Raw genomic sequence first — 24,735 nt, forward strand, 5'->3', positions numbered from 1 at the left:
TGAGAGGTGATCAGAGAGATGCCTGTGGCTTACCACCCTGAAGGTGTAATAGTTGGATTTTGAGTGAGCCTCCTGTACATAAATGTCCAAGTAAGATAATCACTGCATCTTGCTTGTTTTCAATAACTCCAGCGACAATTTCGGCATTAAAATTATCATGCAGGAAATGGTGCAAATGACTTTCAACAGGAAAAGCATCATACAGGAACTTCTTGTAGTATTCTTTACGAGGAGCATGGCAAAGGATGACACATTTCCCAGAATTATCAAGCAGAGGTCGACTGGCATGACCCATCATCTGTAGCAGATCTGTAACAGGATAGTCTGTATGAGCATTTTCCTGCCCATCATAATACTGAGTTCCCATGACAACCACCAAATGTGCTGTCAATGGCACTCCCCAACACATTGAACTACTCATAACACAAACCTTAATCTTGCCAGCTTCAAACAGAGCCGATACAACCTCTTGATCTGTTTTGTTTAATCCCTCGTGCAGATAGCCCACTCCATGACGTAAAGTGGCTTTCAACATCTCCTCCTGGATATTATCAATAAATGGCTCCACCTCTTCAGCAGGCCACAGTAGAAATGCTGATTTCTGATCACCGTCCATGCTTGAATATGTCATCAGATCCACAGCTGTGAGTCTGACATACTTTCTAGAAGGGACAAATACAAGAGCTGGCTTTTCATTCTTGGCATGTTGCACAATTGCAGTGAATGTGGGTTTCGTCATTGCTTGCATCCTAGCTTCAAAATTGGTTATATCCACTCCCTGAATGTGTATTTCCAGGGGCACAGGACGAACACCAGGAGGGAAATTGAAAAGGCCATGGGAGGTAGCCCCAATCCATTCACCAAGATCCTTTGCATTCGCAAGAGAAGTAGACAAAGCCACGATACGGATCTTGTTCTCCACCTGACTAGCAATATATCTCATCCTCGAAACAATCACTTCCAAAACAGGACCACCTTGACCCCCGATCAGGTGCAATTCGTCAATGATGAAAAGACTAACCTGCTGGACATATTTCCTCTGCTTCCAGCGGCGTGATAAAGCATCCCATTTCTCTGGAGTACTTATAATTATTTGACCTTTCTCAAGAAGCTTCAGGTCCATAGCTGTTTCCCCAGTCAATTCAACCACACGCATACCAAGACCCTGGCCAAACTTTATCTCCCAGTCACGGTAACGTTCTTTGGCAAGAGCTTCAAGGGGAGCAATATACACAGCACGCATGACACCAGTTTCAGATGCCTTTTGATGATTTCTCAATATAGCAAACTCTGAACATATGGTCTTTCCACTCCCTGTTGGGGCAGCAACTAAGACATTATCATCCGTATTATACAACACAGTAAAGACCTGAGTCTGGATAGGATTAAAATGCTTAAAACCCTGATACAGAGCTTCATATAACGGATTCCGCAATGCTGTCACAGGAAGAGGCTGCAAGTCCAAAAGCTCTGTAGGCGGTGGATATTTTTCTGGTAAAATAAGATGCCTGAATGAGACGGGTAAAACAGTTTGTGACCCAAGCCATTTATCTGAAACAACACGGATAAAATACTGAGGCGGCAATGGTTCGTAAATAGGCACAGTGAAATTCAGAGAGTGATCCTCTTCTATATACTGTTTCTTCAGCATAAAGTATTCATGATGAAGAATGTATTCACCATCATTGTCCTCCACAATCACCCAAAATGGCTCCACATATCCATGAACCTTGTCATCCCACAGAAAATCTGGCGTTATTGTGAGTTCAACCTTCAAAACAGTGCGAGTGATTGGCTGGACATGTGCTGCAAGGATTAGTTTTGGGAACTGGTGGACAAACTTGTGAAGCGTTCTACCCATCTTTGGGAACCGGATGAGTTCCCCAAGCTCCTGTGGTGAGAGATCGTAATACCTTTCCCATGCAAAATCTTTTTTCTCCAACTTCATTAAAATCTCATTTGGAATTCCATTGAACTGGCGAAGAGGTGTTTGGACACTCCACATTCTCTTGGTAACCATTTTGCTCAAGTTCAATGCTTTCTCAGCCAGTTGTGCCCAGCCACGTTTCAAAACAATCTCAAAAAGAGCTCGCAAAAGACGTCCCGCACTCTGATCAAGAATGGAAAGAAATGAGTAAGAAAACATTAAAAATCTTGTGTTTAATAGCAACAAGGAAAGAAACTAAAGAACATGTCAACAAGAAGAAAACTAACCTGTGTTATAAACACCATATCAGAAGTCAATGAAAGCCCTTCAAGCTTCAGCTGGGAGATATATGCCTGCAGCAGAACATTAATCTTGGCACTAGGCTCTTCCAGGCTTTCCTTAACGGGGATGGGAACGCGATCCAAAAGCTTTGCCAGTTCCATCTTCTCATCTTGTCTCACTGTGACATATTTAAATTCTTCACTGAGAGAGAACAACCGACAAAGCTCTATGTCCCCCATTGTTGGCTTCAAATGCTCATTATATGTGGATATTGTCCCATGACTTATATAATAATAGCTGGCAATACGACCCAAGTCTGTAACTTGGAAATATCCACTTTTCCTATCATACTTGACCAAATTATTTCTGTCCAAGATAGTGGCAGCGGTATGAACCTGGGAAAAGCATCAAATTGAATGAGATAACTACAATGATCTAAATAAATTAACAGACACAATGCCTGATGAGATGAATCATAAAACCACAACAGGAATCTAGAGGATGGACATTAATGCTATCATAGTAATAAATACTAGGTTCAGAAACATACTACACCCCCCCTAGCTGCCCCCTTTTTCGAATTACTGACACTCAAAACAATAGAATCTTCAAAAGACAAACAATTAAGTTAGTCCAGGCTGGAAATTATCATGCATAGACAACAACTTCATATGTCCTTGTATGTATACGTTCCCAGTGAACAGTGCCCATGGAAAAAATATTCAGTGAAAGAAGAGTAACATTGCCTTACATAACAAATACAACTAGAAAGTTATTTCGTCTTGGCAAAAAATTGCGGGCCGTATCAGTGAAGGTTTGCATTCAAATAGAGAAACACAATTGTTACCATAATCGATGTTAGTCAAACAGAAAGAAAGAATGTAAATCCATCGCAGTTCCCCCCCAAAAAACAAAAAAAAGGCAACCACACCCAACCCCCAACCAAAGGCAGAATAATAACATAATAATAATAGTAGTAGTAGTAGTAGGATAACAGCACAACATCCCCCAGGTTAGATCCAACGAATTAGGACAATAGGCCATGCTTAGTTTCTTATTTAAATAATAATAATAATTAGAATAACAGAACATGCAAACATAACTAATATACCGTATATGTGTGTGTTTGTGTTTGTGTGTGTGTAGGCTTTGATGCTTACCAAATCAGCCCTCCTCTCCCCCAGTGTTATGTCTTCTTTGAGAACCTCAGGTGCCAAACCATAGAGTGCAGGATTTCGTAACATTCGAATGTACAGATAAGTGTATCCAATCCAGTTGCAGGCTTCTTTAGCATTTTGTACAGTTCCAAGGACAATTTCTGCATTCAACTGATCAGCCAGCTTGGACACAAACTGACTTTCAATAGGGAGCTGCTGATTCATCAAAGAAAGATAGTAGCGAAGTTCAGAGTGACCAGTAATGATAATCCCTTCCCCATATGAATCATACTGAGGCCTTCCAGCACGACCAAGCATCTGCATGATATCCAGAGGACTGAGCTCTGTCCATGCCCCTTTCTCTGGATTGTAAATCTGAGTTCCTTTGATGATCACAGTGTGAGCAGGCAAGTTCACTCCCCAAGCAAGGGTTGCAGTGGAAACCAATACCTGTACATGCCCATCACCAAAAAGATCCTCAACAAGCTGACGGTCACCCCTTGTCATTCCAGCATGATGAATTGCGAAACCATAAGGCAGAAGATCTTTTAGATCATTGCTCTTGACCATATCCGTGTGACTTTGTAGAATCTCACGGCTCACACTGTCTTCCTTCAAGAATCTACCAAGGGTATCATTCTCAAGTGCAGTATCTCGTATTGCCCGAGCTGTTTTTGCTGTCTCCTTTCTCGAGTGGACGAAAATAAGAACTTGATGCTTTCCAGCAACAGCCACTACCTTCTCATAACACAAATCATTCATCAACTGAAACCTTTGCAGTGGCTTCTTAACTTGGATCCCAATATACTGTTGGGAAAGAGGGACAGGTCTGTAACTATTGTCAAAATAGAATAACCCCTTTTCCAAATTCACACGTAAGAACAATGCCACATCTTCATAATTAGGGAGGGTAGCAGATAAGCCAACCAACCGAATATGCTCTTTTGTGGTTTCAATCTGCCTAACAGTTCTGGCAACAATACTTTCGAGCACAGGTCCTCTATTATCATGAAGCAGATGAATTTCATCAATAATAAGCAGTTTGACAAGCTGCGTGTAGGTGCGATCCCCTGATTTCCTTGTAATAATATCCCACTTCTCAGGAGTTGTCACAATTATCTGTGTTTCTTCAATTTGCTGGCGAGTGAGTGTCTGGTCTCCACTCAGCTCTCTCACTTTAACATCATACATTTGCAAACGATTGGACAAATTCCCAACAACTTCAGCAACAAGAGCTTTCATAGGTGCCACATAGACAATCTTATAATTGCTATGGTTGAATGAACCATCATCGTTCCTGTTCAATGCTAACTGCTGAAGTATGGTAAGCACCGCAACATTAGTTTTCCCTGCCCCAGTGGGTGCACACAACAGAATGTTATCGGCGGAAGAGAGTGCAGACTTATAGACTCTACTCTGCACTCTGTTCAACTGTGTCATTCCTTTGAAAGCTGGCTGTGCCCATTCTGGCATTTCAGAGATCTTTATCAACTTTTCATTGGGATCTAATGGCTTATGCTTCATAGCTGGCACGTGAATTTCTTCATACCCCTTGTTTGTGAATCTTTGAGACCCCTCAGGAAGATCACACTTTCTGTTTGCCATAAAAAGACCACCTTGCTGAAAAGCAAGGGTGTCCAGATCGAGCAACTGACGCTGGCCCAACCAACCACCATCTGCATCTCTATCAACAAGGCCCCTCCTATCCCTGCCACCATCTGAAGCACTCTCATCCTTTAGCCTGCGAGCCTCTTCTCTAATACTCTTTTCCAGGTTCTTTTGCCTCTCCTTAGCAGTAGCCCTTGTGGCATGCAGCTGGTCCAATATTGCAGCCAAATCCGGACCCAAACCCATCATTTCCTCCTCAATCTTCTTTCTCTCCTCTTGGTCTTGGGCTCTCGCCAAACGAGTGCACCATACAACTTTCAACCGGTTACGCAACAAAAACTTAATCAGACTGAATTTATCAAACTGAAGATGATAAAGCAGCTTATTCTCAACTTCCCTGTCATCACCCTCGGCAAGTATCTTAAGAACCTCTTCTGCAAGCTTTTGGCACTGCTGCGGATCAATCTGTTGGTCAAAAGCTTGAGAGATTTTTCTCTGAAGCCAATAAGCATCAATATCCTGGACATTAAGACTCATGCCCTCATTTGCATCACCTGATTCATCATCATCATCAATCCCACCACCCATTTGCATAGCTCCAGAAGCATTGGGCTCAGCCACATCTTCCTCTTCCTCTTCATCCTCCTCTTGAACCATATCCAAATCACTCTCTTCCTCATCATCATCATTCTCTTCAAACTCAACGGCCACACCCATATCATCATCAAGATCCTCACCACCGTTAGCGACATCATTACCAGCAGCATCACCAGCATCTTGGTAATCAGTAATAAGCTTCCCAATAGAAACAAGCTGATCAAACACATGATTTGGTATGGGGTTCAACAACTTCTCAATTTCCTTCTTCTTATCAGGGTTTTTTACAGCATCATTCTTAAGGACAGCCAATATTTCATCAGCAGCACCACTAACAATATTGAGCGGCTGGCCACCCAACTGTTGTTGAATAACACTAAGCATAGCCTCATAAGCAGCCCTAGTTTCCTTGGTTTTGGGCTGATAAGTCCCTTCCTCAGATGCCGTAAGCACACTTTCATCATGGAGATGACGACGGCGTCTCTTGCTCTGACGAACAGATGCAGCGGCAGCATCAGCATCCGGGTCACGCTCCTTCTTCTTCTTAGCAGATTTCTTCAATTTCTCCTCTAGTTCAGGGGGTCTACCTCTAAAAGCCCTATCACCAAAACTTCTGGGATCAATCTTCCCCCACAGAGACTCTGGCTCACCAGTGGGCTCGTGAGTATCACGTGGACGAGAGTCTGTTGTCAACACTAAACTAGAGTTTGCTCTGTACTCATACTGTTTAAATCGAGCGTGTGCCTCGGCACCACCACCCAGATTCTTCTCCATTATTTATCACAAAGATTTTGAAACAAAACCCTAACGTTGCTCTGAAGCTTTTAACGCTTGAAAGTTACTCGTAGCTTTTATTCATTCAAGTAATAATTTATCCGACAAAACCCTAAATTAAAAACAATGAGGAGTAATTATAAAGCAGGTCTAGGGTTTATGTTATAATGATTAAAACCCAGGTAAAATCCTGAAACTAGCAAAGATTTAAATGGAAACTTAAGAGAGAAAAGAAGAAAGTACTTACGGAGTAGCAATGGGATTGTATAATCTCTCCTTGTTATGTAATTTTTATTACGTAATGCTGGTTTACACCGCCGTTATCGTTTAAATAGAAATTGAAATTTATCTATGTAGCATTAAAATGAGTGAGACTACCGGCATTAGGTCGGCAAAGAAAAAAAGCCCGGGCCTAGGCCCGTGGGCATAAGGATGATAATGCATCAAGCCCAATCCAAAAAAAAAAATCGATTATTTGAAGAGTTAGACTATTGGCACCCCTTTTTAGTTATATTCATTTTATTTTTAAAAATACCTTTTTTTTTAAGATACACTTTTCTAAGTTCTTAATTTTCATTTGATTTATTTTATTGTTAAAACTCAAAGTATTATTGTGTTATTTTTTAATTATTTTCAATTTTATTATTACTCTACACACAAATTAAAAAGTTATATGGGTGATAACGTTTTTAGTGTTAATCATTGGCTGAAATAACACATATTTCAAATTATAATTTCAAAGCAATTTTAAGTATAAAAATATTTAATCAATAAGAAATCAAAAGAGAACAATAGATTATTCTAAATTTGTACAATTTATTTTAGTTAAATAAGAAGTAACATATAGATTTTTTTTTTGAAAATGATTGATTATGAATTAAGTAATTTGCTGGAAAAAAATCTATATGTGCTTAATTTTTAATTGTCCTTAATTGTAATTTTATTTAAAGTGGGGTTTTGTAATAATAATGTAGGGGTGCCAATAGCTCCACTCTTATTTGAATTTTGGATCTGCTGAACCGACCTCATTCAAGTCATGGTGTGTCGAGCTTTTATCTAAGCCCAAATCCATAATGTTTTAAATATTTTTTTATAATTTTTTAAAGATTTTTTTATATTTACGAAAATTTAAAATTGAAAAAATGGACATAACCGCTCATGTATATTAAAATTTAATGTAAACATAAAACTTACCCAAGGTTTCAACCATATAATTATATAAATAATAAAATAAATATAATCCAAAATCATGTCTTATAAAACTATGTAAATAAAATCATTTTTTATTTTTGAATTTGGACCCTAACCCGAATTTAATCGAGCCTTGATATTTAGATCCGAACCCAATTTGAAATCCTTAAATTTGGGTGCATTAAATTGAGACAAAATTCGTGCGAGATCTTTTGTCATTGCTGCGCGGGCATTGGCCCAGTTCTTTGCATAAGGGCCTAGATAAAAGTTTAAAATAATAAGTACAGCCCTCTATTTTTAAAAAAAGGTAAATTTATAAATTAAAATTTAAAAATAAAAAAAGAAAAAGGGTGCACTAATTAGATAATCTAATAATAAAAAATTAAATCTGTAAGCTTTTATTAGCTTCATTTTATTTTATTTATTATTTTATTTTGAAATAGTTATTTTCTTTAATTCATTATTGATTTTAAAAATTCATTTTAAATTTACAATATTTAAAAAATAATTAAAAAATATGTCAATGATTAGGCTGAGGCTAGGCTTGCAATGGGCCCGACCTAGGCATGCCCTCATGCTTTCCCTAACTTGGACTTGAGTCTGGGCTTGGAAAAGCCTAACCCTGGTTCACAATTTACCATTCTTAATTTGGGCATTCCTTCCAAAGCACAGGCCTAGGCCCAAGCCTAAACCCGCAATTTATCATCCCTAATTGGCATTCCTCCATAAACTTCTTAAAATCCCTTTAATTATTTTATAATTTTAATCTTTATTTGAAATTTCAACAAGTCAACCCAAGAAAGGGGTGAATTGAGATTTTACAAATTACTAAACAATAAAATCACATTCCAATATCAATTTGTACTTCAACCAGCTAATAACAATAACTATAACAATGAACAATTTTAAAGAGGTAAGGGGCAACAAATCAAACACAAGATTTTTACGTAGTTCCACACAACCCGCCTACATTCACGCTTCTAAGTTAACCATGCTTGAAGATATCACTATCCAAACCTTACAATCCAAGGTTTTAAAATCTTTACGATTGACTTCCAAAATGTCAATGGACCTTTGCAATGAGAGATGACAACACACTTCTTTCTCAAGTGTTTCTCACACTCACTAGTAAGGGTGGATATCTGTTTGGTTCTGTTCGGTTTCGGGATAAATTTTTAGTTTCGGATCGGTTCGGATAAAAAATTTAAAAAAAACTATTCAGTTTTTATGAAAATAAAAACCGAACCAAAATCGATAGGTTGATTTTGGTTCAGTTTCGATTTTCGGTTTCAAATCGGTTTCAGTTTTTTTAACGGTTTTATTTAAGCAATCGGTTTTCCGGTTCATCTTAACGGTTTTGTTTTCGGTTCGATTTTTCGGATCATTTTCTATTTCAGACCATGTATAATAATTTCTTCATTTTCAATAACTATATAATATATTTAGAGTATGTACAATCTACAATTTCATCAATTACGACTACATCATTCAAATATATCATAATCTACTACTACCATCACCAAATCATTTATCATCCTTACCAAATTAACTGAATATAATCCATAACATAAGTCTATGATATCAAAAAAAAAAATTCCGACAATGACACAAAACAAAATAAAAGATTGTCAAATGTCGAACAACATCCGGCCAATATCTAAGACAACATCCATGACCATAAGAAACCATTAAAACATAAAAATTAAAATCAACCATAAGAAATGCCATTACTTTGCTCCCTTTTCCCACCGAATTCTTCTAATTTTAATAACTTCTAACATACACACTGTCTAACTTAAATCTGCACAAAAAAAGAGTAAAATAACCATAAATATAATTATAAAAAAATATATATCAAATTCATATAAATGATACCTTTTATTGAAATGATTAAAGTAAACATCACTCAATCGCCAATTGGTCCTTTGTTGCTTGTGCTTTGTTGTGCTAGCATTGGTCTCACAAATTCTACAAAGAAATAAAATAAATATATGAAAATCATTATTTATAATATTGAATATTACAAATAAATTTTCAAAAGTCAACAAAATCATGTTATTTTATCTTGTTGACCTTCGGTCAAGGACTATTATGAAAAGTTAGCAAACAAATCAAATCATAATAGAATTCCTATATGCAAACATTTCCTAAATATTAGGCCATACTAAAATTTTATAAAACAAAACGGATTTAAACGATATTATCCCTCCACCATCTTCAACATTTTGTGACTTCCTTAGTCCTCACCCAGCACTACTAGGAGCACAGTTCCAAACGAAAAAATTAAAAAAGTACAGTAACATACTCATATCTAGGCAAAGGTAATAAACTTAAATAATATTAATAACTTAAACAAACATGAAATAAGAATAGATCAAAGAGCCAGTTCAAAAAAAAAAAAAGACCCATTTCAAAAAAAGAAAAGAAAAACTGAGCAAGTTGGTCACGAATGAAAACAAACCCATTACCTGACTGGCTAGCTAGCGACGGAGTAAGGAAAGAAACACGGCAGAAGGTCAGCAGAAAAGAGCAGAACGGGCAAAGGTAGATGCTGGTTAGGGTTTGGGTCGTGGGTAAGCGGTTGTGCTGCAGTTGAAAGCGAGAGAGAGAGAGAGAGGTGCAAATTGGAAATGTTTAATTTGTGTGTGTGTGTGTGTGTGTATATATATATATATATGTTCTAGTGAAATTACAAAAATGTCTTAATTTCAGTTTAGTTCGGAATTTCAGATTTTATAATTTTTTATCCGAAAACCGAACCGAACCATTCAGTTCGAAGTCGACTAGCCCCTTTAAGACTGGTGGTATGTCATTCAATTCCAAAGGCTTACCTAATCGAAGTTGGTTAGCCACTTTAAGACTGACGGTATGTTGTTTGAGTTCAGAAAGCACAATTTTGTTCGAAAACTTCACGAAACTCAAATAGCTCAATTTTAGGAGTAAAAAATAATAATTATCAAAACATTTTTTTATTGAGTTCATTTTAAAGTAACTTATTTCATGAAATCAAATTTCCTTATAAAATGAGGTTTCTTGAAGATACCATGAAAGAAAAAAATTGAGCTTTTAAGAGCTTTGTTCATGCATTCTTTTGTTCATATAAGCTTTGTAAAATAAGATACCTAAGCTTAATACCCTTGTTGCTTGTTCTTGTCTTGATAAACTTTGTGCATTTGAATTCCTTCAGCTTATTCTCACATGAATAAAACAATATATGTGAAATATATGCATTTCCCATTCTACATATAACACGTGGTTTGTTATCATTAAAATCGAACGACCGTATAATCATATAGGCCAACATTATTAAAATTATTAATAGAACATTTTCAAATTAAACCCCTGCTCAAAGGTCTAATTATTTTTTTTGTAAAAATTCTTTATAAGCGTATTTCCTTTTATGAAATTTGATTAATATCTAATATAAACTCTCTTTTCTTTCTTAAACCCTAATTTAATTGTGCATTTACTAATTAGTAATTGGAATGGACTAGAAGGCAGGAATTGGAATGGGTTGTGACGGAATGAGAAATGAGAATCAGAATAAGTTGTTTTCTTGAACTATAATAATCATAATCAGAATACACTATATTCCCATTTATGTGTTTACTTTGTCTTGGTATTGGAATAGTTTTAAGTTACTAAAATGCTCTCAGTTAGTTGTTGTAATTATTATTTATTGTTTATGATAATAAGTATGATTATTATTATTATTATTATTATTATTATTTCTATTGTTATTAATAACTATTGTTAACAACAACAACAACAACAACAAAAATAAAATTATTTTTGACAAATCAATCAGCGGTGGCAGCGGTTGGACAATCAACGAGCAGCAACGAAGTTGGGAGAGTGGCAATAAAGATCAATGGGTACTACATACGACTGGCGATGATCGGTGGTGCGAGGTTAGGGATGGCAATGGTGCCCGTATGCATAGCAAAAAGATTTAGTTCAAATTTTAGTTTTGATTAACCCAACCCAAATTTTTTGAGCTTTGATAAGAATTTAAAGATTTTGGGTAGCGCTTGAGCCTAAATATGAGGGTCTGATTAAAATTCAAGTCAGGAATCGGACCCTAGCTGGCCAGACCTGACCCGAAATTCAAAAATAAAAATAAAAAGTATGATTTTATTTGCATAACTTTATAAGACATGATTTTGAATTATGTTTAGTTTATTATTTATATAATTATATGGTTGAGATTTTAAATTTTAAATAATTTTATGTTTATGTTAAATTTTTTAATATATGAAGAAGGTTATGTCCCTTTTTTAAATTTAAATTACTTAAATATTAAAAAAATAAAAATTATGGAATTCAGGCTTGTACAAAAGTTCGACTTGACGCTGACTCAAATCGATCAAGCTTAACTTGACCCACAATTTAATCGGTCAATTTTTTTTTTTTTCGATTTGGGCCTTTTATTTATGTGATCAGGTTGAACTTATTGCTATCTTTAGGCACCCATCTACCCACAAATCCGCCCAAATCCACTTATTGAAACTCACTTATTTCGAATAATTTTATGAATTGTGGGTGGATATGATATTACAAATTAAAACCCACTACTTATTATGGGTGGATTTGATATAAACTAAATATTCGGCGGATAACAAGCATCACAATTGACATATACATTCATCCGAGAGGTAAGTGAATTTCGATCATGTATGTGGTAAAAGAATAACAATAACATATATATCCTATGGGGGCATCTATAGTACCTGCATGTATGCGATACATGGATTAAAAATCACCATTGGATTAAATGGAGTGAATCCAACGGCTGACATTCGTTTCATTATTAAAAAAAAAAAGTTGGAAACTTGTGAAACCCATCGTGGTTTTGTTTTGAGTAAAAAATATATAAATGAAAAAAAAATACATTTCCTCACCTCACGCACGCCTTACGACTCTCTCACCTCACCTCTCCTCTTCTTGTTCCATGACCATCAACGGCGGCGCAAGTCGGCGACGATCAAGTGAGGCAGCTGATCTTCTTCTCTGGCAACGATCAACGGCTGCACAAGCACCGCATCATTTGCAAATCTATCTCATGGCTTCTCATTTAACGAACTAACTCTTACAAATCCCTCAAATCCTCAATCGACAAAGCCTCCAAGAACTCGAGTCCATGAAAATCGAAAACCTAGCTAAAATCTCGGCCAAAAAGGCCAAGGCCAAAAAGATTGACCGTGTCGAGACCAGCCTTAAAGAATTCAGCTGCGGTATGTCGTTATTCAAGTTCAGATCCGGCGCCGTTGTCGCCCTCGTTCTATTCGTCGTATTTGGCCTCTAGAAGGGAAAGTTGTTGCGAAAATACCTTTCAAGCCCTTTGGGATATTCATGAGGACGAGCCAACGAGCCAATTGCGCCCGGTACACCTCCATACTTCAAAAATTATCTCAATACCCTAAAATCTATTTTTGCCGAAATTTTCATCGATACCCTTTAAAAACGGATAGGAAATTACTAAGTTATCCTCATTTTAAAACATTTCAACTCAACGGACAGCACCTCTCCCTTCTCTACTGAAGCAAACAAACACTCATCTGCTGCAATTCCCTCAATTATCAAACTCAAACAAATAAACACTGCAATTCCCTCAATGGCATCACCTCTACTGAAACAAACATTCATTCTCCATATATGGTAAATCAAACTTCAACACGAGCAAACTAAGCCTGAGAAGGAGAAGCTGCCACAACTGAGAAAGTGAAGCATAGTTCGTCACTACATAATCGCCGGAGAGAGTTGACCATTAACTGCAAAATTGTCAGAATGTAACTAGTTGAGACAAGTAATTCCATGTAATTAGTTTTCTTGTTACTATTCAAGGGAAAAAAATAAAAAGTTAGGGTTTTATATTGAAAAAATAGATTAATTAGTTGTGGGTCTCTCATAACATGTTCGAAAATAAATTTCTAGTTGTTTTGCTGCATGCAAATTGTGAAAAATTAATGGATTGTGCTGATTATAATTTTGTTATGTAATACAAGATTTGGTCGTGTAAGGTTATGTAAGATTCAAGGTTGTGTTTTACACGACCTTCATGTATTGCATGATTACACGACCTTCATGTATTGCACGATTACACGACCTTCATGTATTACACGTTTACACGACCTTCATGTATTGCATGTTTATACGACCTTCATGTATTATACAATTATACGATCTTCTTGTATTACACAATTACACGACCTTCAATTCCACATTTTGTTTCTTGTCAATAGAATCTGCACATTACATTTAGTTTAATTAGGCTCACAATAAATTGAAATTGTGCATATACCTTTACCTTGTGAAATGTCATTAGTTAGAGAGATTATTAATTTCCAATTATAAGTCATGATAAGTCATGATATGTCTAGTTATGAGTGAAAATATTTTATCACTGCGAATGGTGTTCTTATGTGTATAACATTACATTAATTTCCTATAGCTGATATTTTTTTTCTTAATTGATTTCATGGATTAATTATATGCAGGCATTCCTCATGTATGCTTGTATGCTTGGCCAGAGGAAGAAAGCACTTTGAAGATAAAAAAAAAAGAAAAAAACTTTTTAAATGGCTGTAATATGTTTAATTGCGACTTTAAAATTACACGAATTTTCCATTAATCATTAGATTAATTTAGTTCTTTAAAGACTTAATTTGTGCTAAGAATTTATATTTGCTGCTATGCAGAAAATGTCAATGAAAATTATTAAAAAAAGAAGTGAAATTAAATTGGAATTTAAAAAAATTCCACATCATCATTGGTTTGAATTGTAACTGGTGGCATAGGATCAGATGTCTTAAGTTTGAACTTCGTTGTGATTTCGAATTCCGAAGTATCTATATCAATAACTTCAGCTATCTTCTCCACCAATGCGGCATATGTTGTCGATCGTGGTATCATTATCCCTTTAGCCTTTGAACTTTTGAACTTATACTCGTCATTTTGTTTAATCCATTCACCATTGAAGAGAATAGACACGCGTACCAAAACCATATCTGATGATACAATAAAAACAATAATATTAAATTTCATATACAAGTAACTACACGACCTACATGACCTACACGACTATATTACTTACACGACTTACACGACTATATTTCTTACATGACGTACACGACTATATTTCTTACATGACGTACACGACTATATTTCTTACATGACCTACACGACTTACACGACTATATTACTTACACGACCTACATGACTAACTATATGACGTACACGGTATCAAAAGAATGCACGACTCGAAATATTTTCGCCATAAATAAGTTATATTGCTGAAAAATATAATTAAACAACCTACATTGCATATATTTCTACGTATAAGAAAAAATGGTGAAAATAAAATATTGTAATGTGAGGAAAATTTCTAAATTTTCCTAAAAATTAAAAAATTTAAAACCCAACAACATTAACATACCTTATTGGGTTGTTTAATAAGCAATGCACCTTTAAAGAAAGAGTGGGTGTTAAAGAAATGAATACATGATTGTATTTGTGTAAGAAGTTATGAGAGATTTTGAGAGATTCTAAGAGATTTTGAAAGAATCGGCAGCAAAAATAGATTTAGGTGAAAGAAATGAGGAAAAAAATATGAAGATAATTCATTGAGTACATTTGATGCATTCATTAAGGGTATTTCCGACTTTGCTCACATTTGTTAGGGTATTCATGAAAACAAAAAAGGGAGGGGGTATTTAAATAATTTTAAAATTATTAAAGGGTATTTAATTAAAAACCCCCGAGCCAACAGCGAACTTCGTTGATAAGATAGTGGTTTGTATTTTCTTCTTGTGTTTCTTATATTCTTTTTTTTTTTTTATGCTCGAACTTGATTTTAAAAAAAATTAATTATTTTTACCTATTTTAACTATTTTAGGCTCCAGGTGATGTGGTGCTTGACCCATCTTAGCATTACAAACCAGACCATCAAGCTCGGTGGTGGCCTCCGTCAGGTCTGTTTCTAGTTATAATTTGATATTCTGGTTATAGTTATTTCGTAAAACTTGGTTGAAATCATAACGCTCTGCAACAGTATTATGAATGATTTACTTCTTTATGAATATTCAGTGTATTAGATGTGATATATTTAAAGTGATAACACTAGCTTTTTAAAGTAATTAGTTTTGAATTGTTAATATAGCCGAACTCAGTATCCTCTCAACTAGTTTACTCGTTTTATTTTAAAGCTTTCAAAGAAATCATTTTTATATCAAGGAAACAAATGAAAGGAAAATGCTTGATTGATATTGAAATTCGTTTCGAATGATATTCAGGAATGTGATTCTGTTTCTGTCATTAAAGCTGGAAAACTGAGGTTCTCAAAGCCGAACGAATGTTGGGTCCTAGTTTGTTGAATGAATGTACTTGGAATGAATTTCCTAGCTAGAAAATTATAAAATTTTAGGAATAAAATTTACTTTTTCTATGTTTGTACCTTATTGGTGGCATTCATGAACTAAAGTGAGTTTCTTTAGGATCATTTTTTAAGTCTATTCCTAGCTTTTGTGTAATGTTGTGTGAATCATGTCTCCGTATTGCGATATTTGGGAAGAGTTAAATTGCTTAACTGGTTTTAAAGTATTGAGCTTTTTAAGTGATCTTTTTTACTTTTGAAAAAAAGTTCTTTATTTAAATATCATGATATCCTTTAGAAGGAGATAATGCTTACAATGTCATAAAAATGGTCTTTCTTTAAGGAGAAAATGATATCCTGTAGATCCTATCTTTGCTGTTGCAGCTTTAGTCTTGTATTTCTTTGCATTGACTTTGATAGATTGGTATTCTATCTCTACTTTTGCAGCTTTCTGCCCTTCTATAAATTTATTTTTGTTGAAGATAGGCTGAACACTGGTATTAAAATGCTGTATTCTTTCTTCGCCATGCAGTGATCCTCCTTGCAGATCTTGGTGACCTATATTGCTTTAGTATTGGCATATTTTTCTACTTCTTGGTGCAAGTATGATTCCCTTCTGAACCTGCCTTCTTCAGTTTCTTTTCATTATAAAAATTTTGTACAATGGATAAATACATTCATCTGTGCATCTATGTTATATGATTTGGTTCCCTTTTGCACCTATTTTCTTGAGTTCTTCACAATAGAGGGTTTTCATGCTAAAGATATATATGAACAACATTGATTTCTGTACACAAATATTATCATTATTTTTGTTTAAATGCTGAAGTTTATCCAAGTACGATAAATAATTTATGAAATATCAAAACTTGCAGAAGTCTATAAATAATTTATTGAAGTTTATTAATTTACTCCTGTCTTCAATTCCCTTTAAGTAATTTGAGTTTGGTTGCCATTAGTAGACACATCTAATTCATAACTAAATAATTTTCCATTTTTTGATAGTTTAACTATTCTTATTGCTGGTATGTTTAGTTCTTGTTTTTTAATAATAGATGTTTCTTTTACTAGCCAAATATACAGTTCTATGTTCTGAAGTCCCCTGCATTTTAACCATTCTTGACTAATTGCTGGCCTATTTGCTCAAATTATATCATTAGCCTGAAAATAGGTTTCAGATTATGAGATCTTCAAAATCTAGAGTCACAATAAAATGCTACATGTTGTTGTTTTGTTAAATTTGGTTTATACAGAATCGCCAAAATAGGTATAGCTGATAGATAATGCAAATGGCTGTTTGATAATTAGATGTTTCTTTTACTGGCCAAATATACAGTTCTATGTTCTGAAGTCCCCTGCATTTTAACCATTCTTGACTAATTGCTGGCCTATTTACTCAAATTATATCATTAGCCTGAAAATAGGTTTCAGATTATGAGATCTTCAAAATCTAGAGTCGCAATAAAATGCTACATGTTGTTGTTTTGTTAAATTTGGTTTATACAGAATCGCCAAAATAGGTATAGCTGATAGATAATGCAAAAGGCTGATTGATAATTAGATGTTTCTTTTACTAGCCAAATATACAGTTCTATGTTCTGAAGTCCCCTGCATTTTAACCATTCTTGACTAATTGCTGGCCTATTTGCTCAAATTATATCATTAGCCTGAAAATAGGTTTCAGATTATGAGATCTTCAAAATCTAGAGTCGCAATAAAATGCTACATGTTGTTGTTTTGTTAAATTTGGTTTATACAGAATCACCAGAATAGGTATAGCTGATAGATAATGCAAAAGGCTGTTTGATAATTAGATGTTTCTTTTACTGGCCAAATATACAGTTCTATGTTCTGAAGTCCCCTGCATTTTAACCATTCTTGACTAATTGCTGGCCTATTTACTCAAATTATATCATTAGCCTGAAAATAGGTTTCAGATTATGAGATCTTCAAAATCTAGAGTCGCAATAAAATGCTACATGTTGTTTTGTTAAATTTGGTTTATACAGAATCGCCAGAATAGGCATAGCTGATAGATAATACAAAAGGCTGTTTGATAATTAGATCTTCTTTTCCGGGTCAACCTGGATTAAGTTACACTGAAAGATAGTGCTCACGATTTTCTTAGGGGTATTGTTTCTTTCAATCATGTGTTAACTGTCTTGCTTCTTGTGATGTACTTATCCATTAAAACCAATTTTGGTGAATAGAACTGACAACTGTTTTGGGGATATTGTGTTTTCAATTTCTTCTGATTTTCTTTGCTTCTTGTGCAGAACACAACTCGAAGTGCTGCAAAGAAGCCAAAAGTAGCTGTTGCCTTAGTGTTTGGCGATGATAGTGATGAAGAGCAGTGAAAATCAATCCCCATGTCTGCTTCCCAACAATGTATTTTATGTAGTCACTCATAAATTTAAGCATTTCATTTCTTGTCTCTCATTAGTTGATAAAAAAGTAACATATTTCAAAGTTGAAAAAAATAAATTCTATTGGAAAAATATGAATTCGTCGACATGTTGTCTTCTCCAATTTCAAAAAGCCTTCAGAAATTGAATTTGTTCAACAGTCTACTTGAAACTTATATCAGTTTTTTTTTCCCCTTAGCAACAATGTTAGAGATTTTTAGCAAAGGTGATTATTTTATCCTTAAATGTAATTAGATTAACAATGGGTAGAAGATTGATACCTATTGGATTGAAAATTCTCATGCTTGGTCTCCTAGCCACCCAAACCTGTTCATGTGAAATAATTGGGGAGTTCTTTTTGGTTTTAAAATCTTTTAGTAGGATGAACCTAGTTCTTCAAAATTGACGCAATTTTTGCTCATTTTTTTATCATATTGAATCCATATATTGTTCTGGCATAATCATATGTTCACTTAAATCAGTTTGGTATTACAAATTTCGCTCAAATTTGAAAAATACCAATTTCCACCATAATCCAGCCAAAATTCATTGTGTTTGACATTTTTCAAGCTTTAGTCATCAAATTGAAGGCATACATTGCTTAGGTAAAGTTTCATAATAATCAAAACAATTATGATTACTGATTCAATAATTAACCACATGGAACCGAATATTTATATATTCCATCATTTTTTAATAAAAAGCAAGCATTGTATTTTAGAGAGATTAAAATTAAAGATAACATAAATTGATTAGCACTTGTTATTTTCATATATCTATATAATTTTTGTGTGTTTATGAATAATATAATATTAACGAAAAATGATAGGCCAACTAATGACCTCTTGTAGTGCAAGCAATAAAACGGCTAGCCGTGTTGAAACAGAATGCATGTAAAAACAAAACTGTTTTATGCTAATACATGATATGCTACATTTTACATTTCCCAGTAGGTGTGGGGTTTTATACCTTGACACCACAATACCAAACAGAGAAATATTGATTCCAGAGCAGAAGATTCTACCTGGCGAGCACATAGCACATAGAAGGTTAGCAACAATATAAGCCTGTCTGATTACTAAATGAAATCAAGTCAACAGAGTAAGAGCATTTCATTCTCCTAACTGCAATTCCAAGACAAAAGGCCAGTCAATAGACAATTAAGTCTCGTTTCATTTTCTCAAAATTTATGCCCCGTCAGGTCTGTTACGTCAGCCAAAAATAAACTCAAACCATATCTGAAAAGGGCATATAGTCTGAGATCACAAATGCTGGGAAATGTTAAAAATGGAGGGAGGAAAAAAAAAGTGACCAATACAGAATAACGCAGAGCAAATAACAGAGTAAAGTGGAATCTATATGCAAATATACCCAGCTAAACTTTGCGACAAATGCTTGAATCTAGTCAATCCACCAGTTTCAATTATCTCCAACCAAATGAACAAGCATAAAACCCCTACAACAAGGATTAAAGACAGTTTTAAGATTTGAATTACTGAATATTTCTCCTTTCATAAGTCAATAATCATTAAACCCTGCAACATAGGATAAAAATGAAATTACGATTACACAATTTAGTTTAGTTTACAAATTGAAATTAATAGTTTAGTTTACAAATGAAATCTAGTTTAAAAATTACGATGAGTCTTCTCCAAAACCAATCTCTAATCAATTTTGACATAAGGTATGTGGGTAATCATGGGCCAATATTTTCGTTTATACTTTCTGCACCTTTTCTCTATCAATGGGCAATCGTGGATAATTAGTTGCAAAAGTGATTTGGGCAGGCCTTGTTCTGGAAAGTATTTGAGCTTCGGACAAAAATGGAGATCCAGAGTTTCCAATGAAGTGAGGTTTTCACCAATTGAAGATAGGCATATCAGATTTGGCATAGATGAAATACGCAGTACAGTTAAAGAGGCAGGAAACCGTGGAGATGACACCAGGTCTGGACATCCTTCGCAGATTTCTAATCGTTTGAGAGAGGTGAATCTGTTCAATCCCCACTCAAACAATGGCTTACATATCTTTAGATCATTAACCACAAGTGATTGAAGGTTGGTGGGAAAACCATCCTCCGGAAAAGACACCAATCTAGGACACAAACCTATTTCTAAACATAGAAGAGAGGTGAGATTGTGCATGCAGTTGGGTAAGGCCTTCAGATTCTCACAATCCAATATCTCGAGCTTAGTCAGTTTCGCATAAGGCAATCCTCCTTCGGGAAATGATTCAAGATTTGGACATTGTTCTATCCGTATCTCTTGAAGATGGTGGAGATTATGCAAACCACCAGGTAATATTTTAAGATTTTCTAACCATGAAATAGTGATTTCCTCAAGGGATGTATTGTCCAAACTTTCTGCGAATGACTCCAGCTTTGAACAAAATCTGACACGAAGGCACTTAAGAGCCTGAGGTAGATTTCCATTCCGTGACAAGAAAGCAAGATTCAAGCAATAACTGACCTCAAGATGCTCCAGCGTGGCAGGTAACTCGTTTTCTGAAGAAAAAGGTGTGAGGGAGGTGCACCCATTGCTGCTACAGCGGATGTCCTTTTCCCCGGTCAAAGTCCTTAAATTATGACAGCTGTTAATAATCAGCCGCTTCAGGCTCGGAGCAAGCTGGATTCTAGCAATATGTGTCAAAGAATTACAGTTATAAATGTTAAGACTTTCAAGAGATGTACTGCTATTTTCCATCCATGCCTCAGGTAAGCATTTCAAAGCATAACATCCTTCAATTTCAATTGTTCTCAACCGGGAAGGCAGAGAAACCTCTGGAAATGAAACAAGTGACTTACAATACCGAATCTTCAAACTCTGAAGAGATGAGTAGGAGTTGTGCATCCATGCCTCGGGTAAGGATTTCAAAGCATTGCATCCTTCAATATCAATTGTTCTCAACCGGGAAGGCAGAGCAGCCTCGGGAAATGAAATGAGTGAAGTGCAGTGAGCTATCCGCATCTCTGTAAGGGAACTAAGGGTGAGCAATGCTTGTGGTAGCCTTGTAAGGCCTTCACAATAACTCAATTCCAAAAATCGAAGCCTGCACTGCAACTCTGGCTGTTGTTGATCATGTTGTTCATCTGTTACCAAGGAAAGAAGTTGGGGACATCTTGAAATCTGCAGCCGATTAAGGGATCTAACGTCCTGTAGCAACCGAGTCTCACTCCACCATAAATACGTTAGTTCTCGGACATTTACAATCCCCACTTTTTCCAACTTAGGTAACCCTTTCTCAAAGATAACCACCTGATTTGAGCTCGGGACGATTGGGCTGCTGAACACCACACCTTTACATCCATTGATTTGTAATCCACTGAGAGCTGGAAGATATTTAATTGTCACTAGCAACTGTCCACAACATTGAATGTCGAGCACCTCCAATAAAGGAAGACATTCGGGCAGTGTTCCCTGCAGTTAAGAACAACATACAAGAGAAAGAGTTCGCAGCTTAGGAAACCCATCAACTTCTTGACCTGCTCCGCAAGGAATCCACTCTTCCCATTCTCGCATATGAAAAAAAGAAAGAGTCTCCAGTGATGGAAAGGGAGTTGAACAACTGTTTCCATAAAACTCTGGACCGACGCTCTTTACTCTATCCATTCTACTTATCTCAAGATGCTTTAGAAGTGGTAGTTGCCCAACTGATGGCAAAGATGTACACTTGCCGCAACCTTCAAATCTAAGGAATAGCAATTTTAAGAATGAGGATTCTCCTAACCAATTTGGAAATTTCGTACCACCGTAGCCTGTGATGGTAAGCTTCTCTAGCTTTTGATGAGGTTTCAGCATGTCAAGCACACGTGTCTCAACTTCAGCTGCATCACTAATATCAGTACTCCATTCAAGCAAAAAGCTTTAAGATTCAATTTGCCGTTTAACTGAGCCTCACTGGCATCGCCAACATCTTTCACATTCTCCAACTTCGAAATTTTTAGTGTCCCCTGAAGATGCGTCAAAGACTTTAACTCACGTAGTCCAGAACCACCGTCTTTTCCCACAACAAATGTACACAAAGTCAAGAGACAAGTCAATTTACCGAATCCCTTTGGCATTTCTTCCAATGAATCAACATTAGAATTTCTCAGATGATGCAATTTCATCAGATTTCCCATGTCTTTACACAACTTCTTGAGTCGATGACAGTTTTCCAACAAAATTGTATGCAAGTTGTACAGTGAGTTAATTGACTCAGGCAAAATTTGAATTTCAGTTCCGGATAAGTTTAGAAAGCGTAAATGCTTCAAATTTCCAATTTCATTTGGTAGCTTAGAGACGCAATACCCATGCAACGAAAAGACCCTTAGGCGTGGGAGATTCAATAGCAACTGAAGAACACTCCAAGCCAAATAATTGCCCTCATAATTTGACAACTTCATTGGTAAAAATGTTCGCAAATGTTTCACATCACAGATGGACACCAACTTATTTTTGCCATCATATTTTCCACGAATGTACGAAAAATGATGAAGAGTTTGAGAAAACTTTTGTCGGTTTTCACCTTCAAATTTATCGTCCATTCTGAAGCATCTCCCCCCGGCAGCCCACTGAGTTAGGTCATTAATGAGGTCGTGCATCACAAATAGGGATGCATCTTTACTTGACTGTTGGAACAATGACCTTGAATACAACTCCCTAACGAAATCGCGGCCTAAATCTTCCAATTTCCTTCTACTGTTTGCTTGATGTAAGAAACCTTCTGCAATCCACAATAAAATTATTTCTTCCTCGTGAAATTCATAATCTTTAGGAAACAGCGAGCAATATGCGAAGCACTGTTTCAATTGTGGAGGAAGAAAATGGTAGCTCACTCCTAAGGCTGGTATAATATCGCATTTGTGCTCCTGTAAATCCCATATGTCAGTATTGAGCACAAATTCCCAGTCTCTCGGGTCATCTTTGCCCCGTAAAAGGCTGCCAAGAGTTTTTGCAGCCAAAGGCAATCCCTTGCACTTCATCGCTATCTTCTCTCCAACTTCCTTCAAGGATTGATGCATGCTGAAATCCCTAGCCCCCAAGGATATTTGAGTGAGCACACACAAACAATCATCGTTTGACAACTCTTTCAACTGATATGCTGGATCAGCCCCCATATTTACTGTAACACCTAGATTGCGAGTTGTGACAACAATCTTACTTCCGGGTGCAACAGCCTCAAAGGGACAGCTCAGGATGCTCCAATAATTGTAACTCTCGTTCCACACGTCATCCAAAACGAGCAAAAATTTCTTTCCGGACAATTGCTTCTTCAGTTTCTGTTGAAGCAAATTTAAATCATCTTTGTCCGTACACTGATCACTAGCAACGGAATTTAGGATAGATTTTGAAATCCTAAAAACATCAAATTCCTCAGAGACACAAGTCCACGCTTTGATCTCAAAATGACGTTGCACTCGATCATCGTTATAGACGGGCTGAGCAAGAGTTGTCTTCCCAACGCCGCCCATCCCGTTAATAGAAATAACAGAGAATCCATCATCAGCTCTTAAATCATCCCTCAACAACAATTCAACAATCGCCTCCTTATCTTTTTCCCTCCCATAAATTTTGGCTTCATTCACCAAAGATGTTGTGGGTAATCTTTGCGCGATACTTCTTGACGTGCCACCTGAAATTACGTTTTTCAACTTCAACAGGTTTATGTCCCGTTCAATATCTTGCAACCGAGCATTGACCTCCTTCACTTTGGACACCATCATGGAATCAAACTGAATAGATCGAGGACTAAAGTTGGTGCAGCCAGTGGGAATGAGATTCCGAAACTTACTCGTACTAGTACCGGGTTGGTCAGCAGCAGCTGGTCCCTGAAGCAGCATCTCCCTCCGCAAAGCTTCAGTTTCAAACTCATCCAGTATGTCTTCAACATCATAAGCTAAGTTTTGAAGCTTGTCAAGCCACTTCTTAACTGACTTGTCCTTCGTCTGCCTGTCCTCAGCATCAGCAAGTACTGCCTGGATCATCTCCATTTTGTCCTTCCACCTCATGAAATCAGCCTTCAACTTCTCATGCTGTGTAAACAACTCAAGTGAAGCCAGCTTTTTTATAAGCAACTCAAATGAAGCCGTGAGCACCGCCTCTCCGATGATTGACATTTTTTTTTTTTTGGTTGAAGGAAAAGAGTAAATTATGAAAAAAGAAGAAGAAAAAAATCTGCTGAAATTGAACAAAGTCTAGTAGTATGTGATTTTGGTTTGTGAAGAGTGAAGCAAGCAAGAGAATGCAATGTGAAATGGTGTACGCAAAAACAAGCATTGGCCGGGTTAGTTGGGTCATTAAATTTTTCATCAGCACCAACAATTCAGCTAGCGACGACCAAAACACCACCACGCCAATCCACGGGTATCTGCCACTAAAGTCAAGCATGAGTAATTGGCTGAGTTGATTATTCTACAAAATATTTTTAAAATTATTTGATAAA

The 24,735-nt window shown here is 36.0% G+C and overlaps 2 protein-coding genes and 1 long non-coding RNA gene across 3 annotated transcripts in view; 1 reads left to right on the forward strand and 2 right to left on the reverse strand.

The window, feature by feature from the left end:
• LOC18038315 (DExH-box ATP-dependent RNA helicase DExH12) overlaps positions 1–6,632 on the reverse strand; it is a 7,920-nt gene extending 1,288 nt beyond the window's left edge. The window contains 5 exon segments of the mRNA XM_006428509.2: positions 3–53; positions 56–103; positions 106–2,110; positions 2,215–2,604; positions 3,370–6,632. Coding sequence (XP_006428572.2) covers positions 3–53; positions 56–103; positions 106–2,110; positions 2,215–2,604; positions 3,370–6,345 — 5,470 coding nt within the window. The 5' untranslated portion in view covers positions 6,346–6,632.
• Positions 6,633–15,387: 8,755 nt separating this feature from the next.
• Positions 15,388–18,440, forward strand: LOC112097271. Its single transcript, XR_002904933.1, has 3 exons — positions 15,388–15,506; positions 16,440–16,510; positions 18,184–18,440. It is a non-coding gene; the product is annotated as an uncharacterized LOC112097271 (long non-coding RNA).
• Positions 18,441–19,976: 1,536 nt separating this feature from the next.
• LOC112097318 (putative disease resistance RPP13-like protein 1) lies at positions 19,977–24,409 on the reverse strand. Its single transcript, XM_024182504.1, is given in 4 exon segments — positions 19,977–21,020; positions 21,168–21,464; positions 21,603–22,177; positions 22,180–24,409. Coding segments are annotated over 4 exon segments (4,146 nt in total).
• Between the last annotated feature and the right edge of the window lie 326 nt (positions 24,410–24,735).

This window comes from Citrus clementina, unplaced genomic scaffold (genome assembly GCF_000493195.1).
Source record: "Citrus clementina cultivar Clemenules unplaced genomic scaffold, Citrus_clementina_v1.0 scaffold_6, whole genome shotgun sequence".
In the NCBI taxonomy this organism is placed as follows: Eukaryota; Viridiplantae; Streptophyta; class Magnoliopsida; order Sapindales; family Rutaceae; genus Citrus; species Citrus x clementina.